This window comes from Podarcis pityusensis (assembly GCF_964106645.2).
Source record: "Podarcis pityusensis genome assembly, chromosome: 2".
NCBI lineage: Eukaryota > Metazoa > Chordata > Lepidosauria > Squamata > Lacertidae > Podarcis > Podarcis pityusensis.
Window position 1 is genome coordinate 110478133 of NC_138029.1, and position 16559 is coordinate 110494691.

At 44.6% G+C, this 16559-nt stretch overlaps 2 protein-coding genes and 2 long non-coding RNA genes across 4 annotated transcripts in view; 2 read left to right on the forward strand and 2 right to left on the reverse strand.

The window, feature by feature from the left end:
• Positions 1-16559, forward strand: part of LOC308471788 (uncharacterized protein) — a gene marked incomplete at its 3' end in the record, with an annotated part of 143068 nt that overhangs the window by 83279 nt on the left and 43230 nt on the right. The window contains exon 2 of the mRNA XM_080996065.1: positions 2346-2508. Within this exon, the coding sequence (XP_080852191.1) occupies positions 2409-2508 (100 nt within the window). The 5' untranslated portion in view covers positions 2346-2408. The remainder of the gene's footprint in view (positions 1-2345; positions 2509-16559) is intronic.
• The window catches only part of LOC308470228, a 111437-nt gene that overhangs the window by 49003 nt on the left and 45875 nt on the right, over positions 1-16559 (reverse strand). The gene's annotated exons all lie outside the window — the stretch shown is intronic.
• The window catches only part of LOC308469920 (uncharacterized protein), a 102441-nt gene continuing 97498 nt past the window's right edge, over positions 11617-16559 (forward strand). Inside the window, exon 1 of the mRNA XM_080993026.1 lies at positions 11617-11771. The gene's annotated coding sequence lies outside the window, so the exon portion shown is untranslated. The remainder of the gene's footprint in view (positions 11772-16559) is intronic.
• On the reverse strand, positions 13787-14404 carry LOC308470287. The gene is made up of 2 exons (XR_013982341.1): positions 14115-14404; positions 13787-14083 (listed from the first exon to the last, which is right to left on the reverse strand). It is a non-coding gene; the product is annotated as an uncharacterized lncRNA (long non-coding RNA).

A 16559-nucleotide genomic window follows, 5' to 3' on the forward strand; every position in this document is an offset into this window, starting at 1 on the left:
TGCAAAGCCAGCGGCAGGGAAGGAGGGAAGGGGCTTGGCAAGGGGTGGGGGGTCCAGGATGAAGCCCCGGGACGGGGAGAAGAAGAGAAGGGAGGAAAGGGAGCTGTTTTTCTTAATGGGGCCTTGAAGGTGGAGGGGGGAGGGGTTTCCACTGTGGAAAGAGAGAAGCTTCCTCCTGTCCGGATCTGGTGCAAAGGGAGTTGCAGGGAAGGAGGCGGGAAAGTGGTGAGATTTGAGTATTGCTGGCAAGGCTCGCAATAAAATAATAATAATAATAATAATAATAATAATAATAATACTCTGCCCATTGTCTGGGTTTCCCCAGCCACTCTGAGTGGCTTCCAACAAAATAAAAAACACCGAAAACAACCACACATTGAAGTCTTTTGTAGAAATTGCCTTCGATTTTAAAGAAATGCCCTCTTTAAGAAATCACGTGGTGTAAATATGTATGTTGTCCTTGAGGTGCAAACACACATAGCGTGAGCAAGCAAGCAGTGCTCCGAAGTGCTTCTCTTGAGAATTTGCCATCTAAGTTGTGTTATGTACTGAGTTGAATAGGATCCAAACTGCAGCAGTCTGATTGGTCCTAGAACAATAGGATCCAAAAGGCAGCAGTCTGATTGGTCCTAGAACAATAGGATTCAGAATGCAGCAGTCTGATTGGTCCTAGAACAATGCAGCAGTATGATTGGTTGGCAGGAACTACCCAATCATGCTCCAGATAGAAGTGAATCCACAACCTGATTGGCTTACAGTAGAATTCCGGAATTCACCAATCATGTGCAGCCCATTGTGTAAATAATGTATATAAAGCAGATACCTTGAAGGGACTTTCATTCATTCCTCCTCACCACTATGAGCTGAATAAAGAGCATGAAATCACTTTGCGACTCTGAGTATATTTCAGTTGTTTACTCATGGAAATGACTCCTATTTCCCAAAAGGACAGGAGGGGGAGGTCTCTCCCCCACTTTTAAGCCACCCCACTCCCACTGCATGGAATGCAGAGGTCTTGTTCATTCACAACATCGGTAAACCTTGTGTGTATCTGAAGTGAACCAGGAGCTGCGGCTCCTTCCCCTCTCACTGGGCTGCTGCAAGAAAAGGCAGCGGAGGAGGAGGAAACAGATGGGTTTGAAGGCTCTTTCTGCCCCTCTCTCCTGAGCAGAGGGTGTTTGCAGGGCAGGAGGACAGAGGAGGAGGCAGTGAGGGCAGAGGAAGCAGTGGGTGGATCCACCGTGTCTCCCAGGGGGCCAAGATGCAAGGAAGGGGCTTCCTTCTCCATGCAAGGGCCACCCATGTATTCAGAGCAGTCCGTATGTTCCACGGGATTTACTCTCAGGCTGTCGTAAGCGAGAAAATGGCTTATCTCCTGAGTATACGCCAATAAACTTAGAAACGAGAGGAGATATGAGTTGTGTTTATTGCAAAGCAATAGGTTACAGCTGGATCGTTTCACAAAACTGCAACCCTGTCTGGTGTTCCAGGCAGTGGTATTTATATATGTAATGTCAAACAAAGAATTTCAGTTTCCACCAATCATTTACATCAGAGATGTCCAAGCGCTGGACCGCAATTGACAGGTAGACCTCTGTGTTGTTTTGGGTCGATTGTGAGACCTTTGAAGGCCCCGCCCCCTTTCCGCAAGAACTTCTGTGCATGCTTCTGTTTCTGTTTTTGCTCAGCAGTTCCTTGTTTTAATGTTTATTGTTGCCAAAAGAATTTAAATTTTTGTTATGTACCCCCCCCCCTTGAAAAAGTCCCTTTGGAGTTCCACGTTCCTGATATTCATCATTACCTCATTTTATTATAATACACATGCACAACAAGCACTGGCAATTTCTGCTGAATATGTTCTGATGCCTACCACGTTCTGTTACGTTGTGTTGGTGTGCATGTTGGGAACCTGTGTTACATGCAGTCATTTGCATCATATAGCAACTCATGTTCTACCTTTCAGCTGTATCTTTGTGATTCTCTTATTAGCTGTATTTTTGCCCCTATTGAGGGGCGGCAAGTTGCAAAATAATCAGTTTCATAAAGCACAAACTACCATAACTTCTGTATTAGAAGCACACTCAAGGATTTAAAGGGGTACACATTATCACATTTATTGTGGCCCTTTGGGCAACTGCCACAAGGCCACTACTTCCCATACCATGCCAGCCTTGGTAAGGGAGAAGGGACAGGCAGACGGAAGGAATTGCCAAAGGTGTTTGAAAATGGGTGGAGGCTCTTGGGAAGCGGGTGCCCAATAGGGGCTTCTACAGGGGCAGCAGAATGTCTTGGGCAGAATCCCTGCAGGAGCTCTGAGACTCCCTTGACTTTGTCCTTCCTCCCAGGAAACTACAACTTGCTTTGGCTTCTGTGCTCCTCAAGAAGTTGAACGTCCAAACCTGGTCAGGATGGACGGACGAAGATGGGCAGCTGACCTGCTCAAGCTGTCTCCTGCATCCCTCCCTACAACCTCTGATCATCCCCTCCCGGGACCCTCAGAGAAATCTGGTGAGTTCCAGGGGAGAGGAGATGGGGACATGGATGGCTGGATGGTGGAGGGAGAAAGAGGAAAAGATGGAGAGGAGACCAAAGGCAGGAAGGGGAAGGAAGGAAGGAAGGAAGGAAGGAAGGAAGGAAGGAAGGGGTGAGGCTTTTTTCAAAGCAGCTCTTTGTTTTTGGCTGGAGGCTCTGCACACAGGATTGGGCATATGAAGACCAAGGGTGGCCGGTATTATAAGCAAATTGTGTAAACTTGCCAGTCTTACAGCCAGGGGTTATGTGTGAGAGTGGGTGAGTGGGATAATAATTTATAGAGCGCCTCTAATTCTGTCCCTCCATAAGCTTACATGGAGATACAGTGGTACAACCTTGGTACAAATTTCAAATTAAGTGCACAAAACCAACAAAGAGACTCATGGGTTTATAGTGGCACCATATTTCCTAACCAAGTGTCCCCTTTGTCAGACTGCAGCCGACAAAAGCTTAGACCATTATACATTTATGAGCCTTTAAGGACTCCAAAAGATGAATAAACAGAAGCATAGTTAATCTATGGACTTCTATCCTACTGGAAACAGTGACAGCCAGCAAGTTGGATATCTTGAAAAAAGGGATTAGACTGATGCCTGTGCTCTGCCCTCGTGGTCCTAGGCAATAATGCTTCTTAATACTAGTTTCTGGAAAGCACAGGAGGGCAGAGGACTCTTGGGCTGAAATCTTGCTTGCTGGTTTCCTACAGGCATCTGCTTGGCTACTGTGAAAACAGGATGCTGGACTAGGTGGGCCTTTACCCAATGCAGAAGGATCTGCTTAGGTTCTAATATATTGCAATATTTTTACAGTTACATGTGGCATAAGAGCACTTCGGTTTTACTTCTTACTCATAGGAGAGACTTCTATTGGAGCCTGAGATCATTTCCTCACTTGAAAAATAAAAGGACAGAGATGTGTCTTATAAGCCAGTTCCACCGTAGATCTTTACTATAAAATGATGCTGCTCTCTTATGTGTGAATGGAGTGATCATGGGTTTCTATTGCCATTGTCCCATCTGCATTCCTAAAAATTTGGAACATAGAGAGGACAGTGGAGAATGGAGAGCACGTGAAAATAAGAGAAAGTGCACATGGGAATTGACGTGTGTTCAGTTTCTTTCTTGTCTTTCTTAAATGTCTAACAGTATTCTCTCCCCCCCCCCCAACTCCCAAATAGGTGAGGAAGAGGACGGTCAGAATTCTATGGAGCCATCTGTGAATTCATTGGGAAGAACAAAGAAACAATTTAAATGCAGGGAATGTGGAATGTGCTTTAGTCACTGTGGAAGAATGAGGATACACCAACAAACTCACACAGGAGAGAAACCATTTGAATACATGGAGTGTGGAAAGAGCTACAGTTGTAGTCAAACACTTGGAATACATCAACGAAATCAAATGAGGTAGAAACAGTTTAAATGTATTGAATGTGGAAAGAGCTTCAGTGAAAGTAGAAACCTTAGAATACATCAACGAACTCACACGGGGGAGAAGCCATTTAAATGCATTGAATGTGGAAAGAGCTTCAGTCAGAATGGAGCACTTAGGAGACATCAACGAACTCACACAGGCGAGAAACCATTTAAATGTATTGAATGTGGAAAGAGCTTCAGTGAAAATAGAAACCTTAGAATACATCAACGAACTAACACCGGGGAGAAACCATTTGAATGTATTGAATGTGGAAAGAACTTCAGTGACAGTGGAACACTTAGAATACATCAACGAACTCACACGGGGGAGAAACCATTTACATGTATTGAATGTGGAAAGAGCTTTAGTGAAAGTGGAACACTTAGAAAACATCAACAAACTCATACAGGGCAGAAACCATTTAAATGTATGGAGTGTGGAAAGAGTTTCAGACTTTGTGGAGACCTTAATATTCATGAGAGAATTCACACAGGTGAAAAGCCATAAATGTATGCCGTGCTCCACTCAAGGTGCACTCTTTACTTCACATCAAGAAACTCATAAAGGCGGAAATCAATTTTAAATGCATGGAACCCGTGTGATGTTCTGGTGTTTGTATTTAAATTTGTACACACACACATATATATGTATTAACGTAATGAAGGTCACATATACTATATGTACAAAAGAAGTTGCAAGTTGTTGCTAGATAAACAGGGGGAGAGTGTGAATCTGGAATGCTCAAGGTGTTTGATGAATCTGTTGAGTTTTGACCTCCGCTCTTCACTGCCAAAATGATGGGCTGCCCTTGTCTTGTGGATCAGCATCTGTCAGGCTTCAGGGAACTGGCTTCCTTCCCCCTTGGCCGTAGATAAGCAGAACAAAGGAAAAGGATTCTTCTTACCTGTTAGAAACTTTAATGATTCCAGCAAGAGAACAAAGAACCCGTCTTCACACAAATGGCGGTACTCCCAATGAATAAGTCCACCCCCTCACATCCCTAGTCACCCATGTCACTTCTGCATCTTGTAACCTGGGCTCGCACCCTCTGTGCTTTCTGTCCTGCCACTTTTGCAGCTCTCTCTGACCTTGGGGAAAGCGGAGGGATGCTTTACAGAGACAGTGAATCAGTTACCTCTCTCTCCCCTAGTGTTTTTTCTTCAAGCTGTTCCCCATCCAGTATTTCCCGGCTTCTGCCTTCTGAACTATGTTCCTCTGCAAACCACTGTTCCAAATCTATACAGTCCTGCTGTAGATTCAGGGGGATTGGTCTCCCACCATTGTGCCTCAGTGCAGCTCTCCTCAGCACCATCCCTGGAGATTGCAGTTAGATTTTGGTTTAGGGGAGAAAGTGTGGGCCTGGGTCTAGGCCAGGGGTGGGGGGGAATAAGGGTAGAGAATTACAAGGGATGCTTCTTTTTCTGCGCAAGGCTGGTTCTTGTTTCTCCTGAGTACACGCCTGTAATCAGCGTGTGTGCTTTTAGCAGGAGAGCGCCCCTTTGTCTCAGAGCGTAAGATGCTTCAGGAGGCATTAGAGTGAAGCGCCTGTATCGCACATGTGCCATGAGAGCAATGGTGGGGGGAATGTAAATACCTGTCGGGGTGCTTAAAAGGAGGCTGTTGTTTCATGAGAGGGGGCGGGGGGAGGAGAGCCTTAGCAACGCCAAACAGAAAGAGCCAAGCGTGCTTATAGGATACATGTGGTTGCTACTCTGACTTTGAAGCTAGGCAGTGGAAGTGGCACATGCTTCTGCTAAAAGCAGATCTGGGGTAGGGAAGATTAAGTTAATTGCAACCTTGAACTATGGTTACCAGACGTCCCCATTTCCCGGAGAAAGTCCCCGGATTTACAAATCTGTCCCCGGACAAAATCCGCCCCTGGAATGTCCCTGGATATCATTTAATGTCCCCGGGTTTATATTTTAAGTGTTGTACATTTATTAGTAGGGAATGAATGTTGCATGATTGTTTCATCGGCACAAGACACATCATATGGAGACTTCTGGCAAGGCAAAATGGCGGGCGCCATGGCAGCAGCAGCTCCTGAAGCCAGCCAGAGTCAACTGCGCTACCAGGCTGGCTCCAGGGTGCTGAGACTGTCGCTGACGCTTCCACTGCTGAGGAGGAACTGGGGAAACCACCGACACCCAAATCAAGCCAGGAGCGAGAGCACCTGGCCAACTGCCCAGCAGCGCTCCGGGGCCAGGAAAACCCTGGAGACAAGGCAGGGAGAAGAAGGAGAAGGAAGAGAAAGAGGAAGGATAAAAAAGAGGGGATCCCCGACCTTGCCATGCCACTGCTGCCGCTGAGGAGCAGAGGGAGGAGAGCACTGGGAGGGCAAGGACACATGACCGAACCCAGGTCCGACCTGAGCCTACTCCACTCCAAGAAAGCAGGCCAGGGCCCAGAGGAAGGCTGCGCGACAGAGGAGACCACAGAAGAGATTACTTCTTAATTTTTCTTTAAAAATAGCTTTTTAAAAATAACTTCTTTTCTCTTTTTTTTAAAAAAAGTGTCCCCAGATTGCTACTCTGACTTTAAAGATGGGCAGTGGAAGTGGCACATGCTTCACTTCTGGGTTGGCGCCATCGCCGAATGGCGGACTCCCTCCGAGCTCTGGAGGGAGCCTGCTCGGCAGGGGCTGGGTTCTACCGCGCCGGCGAGGCGGGGACCCTCAAAAACCATGGGCGCTGAAACCCATGGGCATGGTGACTCGGCGGGCACCGTTTGCCCCCCCGACCCGCGAAGGAGCCTTTTTAAAGGCTGCGGAGCGGGTGACGGGGGTGGTGGTGCTATGAGTCCTCCGCTTCCCCTGCCGAGCGAAGCCGCATGCCATTCGACGGAGAGCGCTGACTTCTTCCATTGAAAATTTGGACTTAAAAGAATAATCCGTGAGTAATTGGAACTCGGATTAAAAAGGGGGAAATTTTTTTTTTTAAATCTGGAGCGAGCGGGGGAGGTGCAAAAAGGAAGTCAGCCTCCCCCCTGTTGTAGAGGAGTTAAAGCAAAGGATTTGACAACTAAGATCGAGCGCAACCTTATTTGGATAAAGTTATCAATTTCGCGATGGAAAAGTATAAGATTGGGCTGGAGGAGAAAAGTGGAATGTGAATTAAAATGCAACCCCCCCCCCGGAAACCCCGGGAGCGATCTGTGAGAGCGCCGGGAGAGGAGAAATAGAGGTTTTGACAGCTGTCAAAGGAGCTGTCAAAGTGGAAGAACAAAAAGAGAACTTTGTTACGAGGACTTTGCCGGTTACATTTGTTACAAATTGGATATAAATTGTTTAAAACAAGGAATAACAAGTTACTTTGACTGTTGGGTGTGATCTGGAAGGAAACTGAGTTACTATAATCCTTCTAGAGGAGCTGTGGGACACTACAAGTATTGTTGCTATGGAATTTGAATAGGACTTTTTATCTCCTGGGAAACTGCAGAAGTGGAACACTATTTTGTCTACAGAGGTCTATACACTAAAGGAGACAATAGATTTATCTATTGAAGAATGGAAGGGACTTGACGTAATGTTTTGTTCCTGAATAACAAAGCCTCTGTAGAGGAATTAGAAGCTTTTGGAATTAGAACATTTGTGCAGAAGAACAGGGGGGGAAAAAAGGAGGAGAGAGATCAACAAGAACAACAAGAATAACAAGAACTGGACAAAGGTGGAAGTGGGAACATTTGGGACATCCAGATTTGAAAGATCTAAAGGAATAAAATTGGAGGTTTTACTCTTAAATATAAAGATCTGGATGGAAAAAATGGACCTTTTTGAGACAGACTCCTTCCAAGATTGGACATTCAAAATTAAAGATGACCAAAAGACGACAAAGACTATTTAAAAGACGAGAAAGCGGACTGGTGAAGGACTATGGCTTAGATGTGGGAGCTCCAGAACGACAGTAGACATTGATGGACACTGGGAACGCAACCGGGAAAGGGGGGAGGGAAATTTGGAATCCAAAGCGTGTTAAATTACAATTTATTCCTTTTTTTATTTTTTTATTCAAATCTGTATTAAAGAGGGGAACTCGTGGAAGGGAACAGGTCGATTTTAGGGGATGGGAAAATATTTTTAAATTGGGTCAATGATAAGAAGTTTAAAACTTGGGGTAAGAATTTGTTGAATTTATTTGAAAGAATTGGAATACAAGAGGGGGAGGGGAGGGGAAGTCCTGGAAAGATGCTAATGAAAATAAGGTTTTAAATTTGGATGTTTTTCTTTTTCTGTTATATTTGAAAATTTTTAATAAATATTATTAAAAAAAAAAAAGGAAGTGGCACATGCTTCTGCTAAAAGCAGATCTAGGGAAGATTAAGTTAATTGCAAGCCTAAACACACTTGGGTCCCATTAGAGAGGATCCTCATGAGGCCGGAGGAACATCACCCGGCTGAGAGGCGTGAAGGCCACTCCCTGCAAGGCCTTTCCCACCTGGCCTAGGGGGCGGGACCCAGAGTCACCCAGCCCTACTATGTTAAATTTGTATTCTGTAGTTGACCTCCTTTGTAATGTTTTACTTTAAAATCTTTTAAGGTAATATTTTCTGTTATATTGCTTTGACAGTATACTCTATACAGTAGTAAGTTGGGATAAAAACACCTCGGGTGACAAACACTTCAGGTTACAAACTCCACTAACCTGGAGGTAGTACCTCGGGTTGAGAACTTTACCTCAGGATGAGAACGGAAATTGCACGGCGGCAGCGGAAGGCCCCATTAGCTAAAGTGGTACCTCAAGTTAAGAACAGTTTCAGGTTAAGAATGGACCTCCAGAACCAATTAAGTTCTTAACCCAAGGCACCACTGTATTTCACTCTTTTCAAATTGTTTTATTTATGTTTTATTGATTTAATATGCTGTAAACCGCTTTGAGGTTTTTCTTAAAAATATAAAGCAGTATAGAAATGAAATAAATAACAATAAAGTATAGAGCAGGGATATCCAACATGGGGTTGCTCACATGTTGGGCAACGACTCTTATAAGCCTCAGCCCGTACGGCCAAGGTTGATGGGAGTTGTATTTCAAAAGCTCAGGGGTTTAAAATCTCATGTTTCTTACAACTTGTCATCATGAATAATTTTAGATAAAACTTTTGTTGATACAGAACTCATTTTTAGCTTCTGGGAGCAGCTGGTCACTTCTGCTTTATAAACAAACCCAAATATATTGAAACACTTTACATTAAAACCAAATTTCAGAACAGATACAAACATAATTTTTCTTTAAAAAAACCACACACCTTTTTTTTTACTTTACAAACCATTATCTTCTCAATCCAAGATTTGCTTTTCATGTGAATAAAAATACTTTGTTAGCAAGGGGGTACAGAAAAAAAGTTACAATAAAAGCATTATCAGTATTTAAAAATAAATGCTAGTGGTTGTTCAAGGCATTGAGTTACAAATGAAGGCAAAGATCAACCATTGCTAGGTAGAGCCTGGAGACATAATCCTAGAATGAACCCCTGCCCCCCCCCACAGCCCGCTTTTGCCTGTAAATGTACGGTATTTGATTCAAAGCTCATATAAATCATATTTTTTGACATTAATTCTGATGGGCGGAGGCGAGTTTAAAGGCAACCAAAGTATGGAGATATATTTGGGTTTGAGAGGCAGGTGGTCCACTGCTGGATGGCCATCTTGACCAGAACCTTTCTCAAGGCCTTGTCTTCTTCAGCCCAGGTAGGCCTTGGAATTAAGAATGCTTTGAATTAACGCGACAGAAGCAAGAGGATGGGCAATGAATTCTGATGGCTTGCTTGGAACAGAAATGTATTTGGAAGACACTGTGCTGAGGAGGTATATTTGCAAAAAGCAAAAAAACCTCACAGCGCACTTCACAAATTAAAGCAACCTTAACAAACTACAGCTCCCAGAATTCTTTGGGGGAAGCCATGACTGTTTAAAGTGGTATAGTGCCCTTGAAGGACAGAGATGCCTCAGCTTTCTAAATCTTGGTTGCCAACCTCATCTCTGATGCCAAGCCAGGTCTAGAGGTGTGAGGCTGCATGTCTGCTGCCGCAACTGATTCCTGTATAAAATATACACCACGGTTGGGTCGAAACGGCACTCTTTACACTTACCTGGTTTGCACATGATGTTAATGTGCCAAGGGTGGAGAACTTCAGACCCGGGGGGCCATTTGCACATGTGGTCTGTGGTCCTCTGAATTCACTGCTCTGAATCCATGGCTCTGCTTCGCCCCTTAGCCAGCCGGGATGTACCTTTCAACTCTTGACAATGCCTCCTCCCTCTTTGGTAGAAGGCAGATAGTTGTGTGTGTATCAGATATAACTTCCTCTAGAAAGGCAAAAGTTGCGCTCCTTGTTTGACCCACCTTTGCCTCTCTCACCCTGCCCAGCCCTGGCATGTGGCCCCTGGAAGGTGATCCGGGAGGGAATCTGGCCCTTGGTCTGAAAAACAGTGGAAGCTTCCAAACTGACAGTTGCACAAGAGCATGCAAACCTAAGGCCTGCCCACATCCCACTGAACTATGCTAGGCTATGACTTCTGTCATTCCTGGCCATTGGCCACGCCAGTAGGGGCTAATGGGAGTTGGAGTAAAGGAATGGTTGAGGGAACTATGGATATAGTATGAAAAAATAAAGACGTTCAGAGAGATGTTATCACAGCTGTAGGGCATGTGCACATTTCCCTTCCCTTTGATGGGATCTCAGCACTCGAGATGCTGTTTAGATTTGTTTATCACCATCACCCCCCTCCCATTTGCTAGTGGATTCATTGCTACAGAGTTCTTGTGTATATAGCGGCATACAGGTACTACTGGCAGTGTAGTACCCCCCCCCCCCAATTTATCGCTTTATTTGTCAGGACTGAAAGCAAAGCAAAGAACTTCCCCTCTCTCCTTACAAATTAAAACTGCCTTCCACTTTTCCTCAGTATTTCCTGTAAAGAATATTGCTTTCACATCCGTAGCGTACATTTGGCAGGCATCTAAAGTACATGGCCGTCGTCCCCCCACCCGGAGTGGTCAAATGGGAGGTATTCTTTGACAGCGTGTCTGTCTTGCTGCTGCTGCTGCTGCTGCTGCTGCTGCATGTCACTGTTCCCTATTTCTGTGTATCTGTGAGGAGAATACAGGACACTGCAAAAGACACAGGGTGTTATGAAGGTGCAATAAGCCAGTCAGAGAGTGGTCCCTCCCTATAATGTAAATAGAGAGACTTCTTTTCAGAAGATTTCTGCATAAAGAACACTTTGCTGAGGTGGAAGTGGGGACTAAGTGAGGTTGGAGTGGAACCATGTTTGCATGAACATGAGAATGTAAAATATGCTCTCCATTTAGATATTTATTAAAATAATTTATTCATTTACCCAGAAGAGTCATTAGGCTTTTTTTGCTGTAAGCTGCTTCCTACATTGTAAGAGTGGGTCATGAGACCCTTGATCCCTCCTTGAAATACAATCTGAACCAAATGGGTGAGGCAGTGAAGAGTTTATTGATTACAATACGTTCTTGCAAGAGGGCGAGCTCCACAGTAGCTGATGTTCCCTATACTGGAAGCCCAGCTTCCCTCCCTCGTCTCCCCATTGGCTGGTCCTGCAAGGTTTTCCTTCCCCCAGTTATCAAAGGAAAGGAAAGAGGCTGGTGGGGGGGGGGGGGGAGAAACTTCTCCTTCCCCGCCAGAGTCACCTGACTTCCGGCTTCATCAGCGGAGATAAAATCGGGGCTTGCAAAGGAGGGAGGGAAGGGGTCTGCTTCGTCCTAATTAAGCGGGGTCCCTCCTTGCCTCCCAGGCGGGGGCTCCCATTCCTGGCCCTGCTGCCCAGGGTCGCTGCAGCTGCTGCCGCGTCAGGATTTTGGGTGAGTGCAAAGCCAGCGGCGGGGAAGGAGGGAAGGGGCTTGGCAAAGGGGTCCAGGATGAGAAGCCCCTGGACGGGGAGGAAAGAGAAGGGAGGAAAGGGAGCTGTTTCTCTTAATGGGGCCTTGAAGGTTGCGGGGGGGGGGGGTCCCGTTGTGGAAAGAGAGAAGCTTCTTCCTGCCCGGATCTGGTGCAAAGGGATTTGCCTGGAAGGAGGCGGGGAAGGGAAGAAGCTTGGGCATTGATGGGCAGGTTAATAATAATAATAATAATACCTGCCCCTCTGGCTGGGTTTCCAGTGTGGCTTACAACTTAGATAAACCATAATAAAAGATCAAACGTTAAAACCTTCCCAGTACAGGGCTGCCTCCAGATGTCTTCTAAAAGTCAGATAGTTGTTTATTTGAAATTGGAAGGGAGGGCTTTCCACAGGGAGGGCGCCACCACCGAGAAGGCCCTCTGCCTGGTTCCCTGTAACCTCGCTTCTTGCAGGGAGGGAACTGGCAGAAGACCCTCGGAAGTGAACCTCAGTGTCCTTCCTTCCTTCTCTTTAGACACCAGGCAAAAGCATTCCTCTTCTCCCAGGCATTGGGCTCATTAAACAATCTATGGCCTGTCCAGTTAACATGGGTTTAGCCCAGTCTGATTTTGTAGTGACTGCGTCTCCTTATACCTCTTCCAAAATTTAGAAATGCCCCCTTTGGTTAAGTTTCTGCCAATTTTTCTTCTAATATCTTCATAACTGTAGCCTTGTTCACTTAATAGTACTATTTTACATCCCTTTCTAGGTGACCAGTCAACTCTTTGTGCCATTTATTTAATTTTATTACGTTTTACAAGCTCACTAAATGAAAAAAACCTCAACCAACTTGATAGCAATCGCAAAACACATTTTTTAAAAAAATATTTTTATTGAATTTTCAAATTATAACAACAGATTTCCACAAATCTTAATTGAACAATTTCTATATCTGTATTTCTCCCCTCCCTCCTCTTTTGCTTCCCACATATTTCCGTATTGATTTATTAAACAAATTCTATACTCTGCTGATTTTGCTTCTTATATAGTTGTCAAAACCTGCCAAAGAGTCCATATCTTTATACTGTCTTTTTCTATAGTTTATAAATGGTTCCCACTCTTTTTTTAAATCGATGTTGTCTCTCTCATGTATTCTCTCTGTCGGCTTAGCCAGTTCCGCGTAGTCCATAAGCTTGGTTTGCCATGCTTCCTTTGTTGGCGTTTTCTGTTTTCCATACTTGTGCTAATAAAATTCTTGTTGCTGTTGTCGCATACATAAACTATGTCCAATTTCCCTCTCATGTATCATGATCTAAAATTAGAAGCAGGAAAGATTCTGGTTTTTAAACAAAGGGTTTCTTCAACATTTTTTTCAGTTCATTATATATCATTTCCCAGTATTCTTTAACCTTCTTGCATTCCCACCATACATGAAAAAAGTACCACCTTTCTCTTTACATCTCCAACATATCTTGGATCCTGTTTTATACATTTTTCCAGTTTTTCCAGTGTGATATACCATCTATATATCATTTTCAAATACAGTGGTACCTCAGGTTACATACGCTTCAGGATACAGACTCTGCTAACCCAGAAATAGTACCTTAGGTTAATAACTTTGCTTCAGGATGAGAACAGAAATTGTGCTCCGGCGGCGCAGCAGCAGCAGGAGGCCCCATTAGCTGAAGTGGTGCGTCAGGTTAAGAACAGTTTCAGGTTAAGAATGGACCGCTGGAATGAATTACCGTATTTTTCGCTCTATAAGACGCACCTGACCATAACACGCACATCGTTTTTAGAGGAGGAAAACAAGGGAAAAAACATTCTGAATGAAACAGTCGATGTATCATTTTTGTGCTTCATGCTGTGGCCACAGACATGTGATCTGATGGTGAATTTGGGGTGACCCAATGCAAAAATCCTGAGAATCCCTGTGGATCCATGTTTTGTAACCACGTTTTTGCACCATTGCAGCCCCAGGCAACAGTGGGTGCATGATTTTTGGGGGACAGGCTGTAGCCATGGACATGCTATGTGATCTGATGGTGAATTTGGGGTGACCCAATGCAAAGATCCTGAGGATCCATGTGGATCCATGCTTTTTAACCACATTTTAAGTGGGGAGGGAAGGAAAAACACAGAAGGGACAAGGAGCAGGAGAGGGGTGTGCAGAGAAGCAGCTGGCTAAGAATGCAGGAGAGGGGTATAACGGGAGGGGGGAAAGGAAGGCAAAAGTTTTCCCTCACCTACCCACCCAAGCCAGCCAGCTTGCGCTCTCTCTCTCTCTCCCTCTCCCTCCTGCATGTTTTCAGCAGCACCAGAGCACAGAGAGGACACTCTGCTTTCCCCTCTGCTTGCCTGGAGGGGAGGGGCTTTCCCTGCTCTTTGTTCCGTTTGAGCAAAAACAGCAAGGAAACAGAGGAGGGTGGGCAGTAAGACCCTGAGGCAGGTTTCCCTTCTCCGAGATGCGCGATTTGATGTTTGCCTGATTTTTTTTTTTTTGCCTCCCCTTGCGCCATTTGGCTCCAGGGACCACACATTCGCTCAATAACATGCACAGACATTTCCCCTTCCTTTTTAGGAGAAAAAAAATCTGCGTGTTATAGAGGGTGAAATACGGTAAGTACTTAACCCAAGGTACCACTGTAATTTTCTCTTAATGATATACAATCTGTAAACTTTACATTTGTTTTCATAAACTTTCCCATTCCTCCAACTGTATATTAAGCCCAACATCCTGAGCCCATTTTATTTGGGCTGATTTTACTTTCTCATCTAAAGTCTCTCCATATAGCAAAATGTTATATGCTCTCTTCAATAATTTGGTATTTCCCTCCACAATTTCCTTTTGAAAGTTTGAGATAGTATAGCTGAACCCCCTTTTATTATCTTCTTTAAATTGCTCATTAATTTGTCTGTGATGCAACCAACTTTGTAAAGTACCTTTCAAGTTTTCATAACTTTTAAATTTCAAACCTTTCTCTTCTATTAACAAATCTCTATATGTTGGCCACTTTCCTTTTTTTATCACCCCTCCAGCTACACAGGGTCTAATCCTGCCAGACTTTGGTGGATGTCTCAAAAAATTCCAAGTTGTTGGATATTCAAATTGCAGAGCTTGTCAAAACTGAGAGGCAACTATTTACAAATCCTGTTCTTTCAGCAAAGCAGAAATTTTAGGGTTAAAAATACATTTGCTTTCACTCAGAGGCTGTAATTTAGATTTTTGGGGGCTTTCATCTCATTCATCTCATTCCATCTTATTCACAAAACGTCTCTGCAGGGTTCTCTGAATAGCAGAAGTACGGCTTCCATTTTTAATACTTCTCACTTTGAAGTTCAAATTGAATTTAAGTCCAAATTTTTAAATTCCTCTCCAAAAGCTTCTTTTTCTTTTACCTTATAACAGAAGATCTGTCACTTCAGAGGGCGGCTTTTAGGCTTCGGATATTCAGGTGTGCGTTGGAGCCGACAGCCCACCTCGACCGTCTTCTCCTCCCTGATGCAATTGCGGGAGCCGGTTTGACGGGAGACCTGGGGCTCAGCTGGACCCCGTTGCAGCCCCACTCTTCTGCAGAGTTTTGTGCGGGAGGCTTTTTTTAGCCCCTAAACCTCTCCTCGGTGGCCTGAAATCCCCCTAAGGGCTCTGTCTTACTCCAGCCCGGAAGCCCGCAATCACAAAGTCAACTCTTTGTGACATTTATTTTATTTTATTACATTTTACAAGTTCACTAACTGAAAGAACAAAAAAATCCCCAACCAACTTGATTGCAATCACATAACACACTGACAAATGTCCTGCTTATTTATGTTGCAATCCTTCCTCAAAGTTGTTGTATTACATTCTACTTTAAATTACAGTGGTACTTTAAATTACAGTGGTCTGTTCTTAACCTGAAACTGTTCTTAACCTGAAGCACCACTTTAGCTAATGGGGCCTCCTGCTGCCGCCGTGCCGCCAGAGCACAATTTCTGTTCTCATTCTGAAGCAAAGTTCTTAACCCGAGGTACTATTTCTGGGTTAGCGGAGTCTGTAACCTGAAGCGTCTGTAACCTGAAGTACCACTATATATTTCCGTTGATATATAATTTTATGGTATTACTCCCAAGAAGGGGGGTATTATGAGCCATCAAACCCCAGAAAAACACCTTCTCCAAGGTTTCCACAATTTTGACCACTAGTGTATGTTGTCTTCTAGGTCCAAAGACACACATGCACACACAGATAGCATGAGCAAGCAGGGCTCCAAAGTGCAGCCATTGTCGGAGACCTTAGAATACATCAACGAACTCACACAGGAGAGAAACGGTTTAAATGTCTCGAATGTGGAAAGAGCTGCAGTCGTAGTGGTCACCTTAGAATACACCAACGAACTCATAGGCGCCGACTCCATGGGGCCTGAGGGGGCCTGAGCCCCCTCAAAAATTCATTTGGGGGGCTCTGCCCCCCAATAATTTAAGAAAATTATTAGTTATATTATGCTTTGTAAAATCACAAAATTATGTTGGTATTTTTTCTTTTCCTTGTTTGACGATAGTTACCTTTTAAAATACATTCAGTAATGAGTTAAAACAAAGCCACTCCCGATCTAGAGAGGGGGTGGGGTTGCGGGCTCTCGACCCATCAACAATCTCGCGGGGCTGGCGTCAGCCCCGCGAGAAGCGGGGATTCCCCCTAGCTCATTAATATTCACCGCCCACGGCGGCAGCCAATCGGCTGCCGCAAAGGGCGGGCCCTCACAGGTTCACTTAAGGTCGGGGCAGCCCGGGG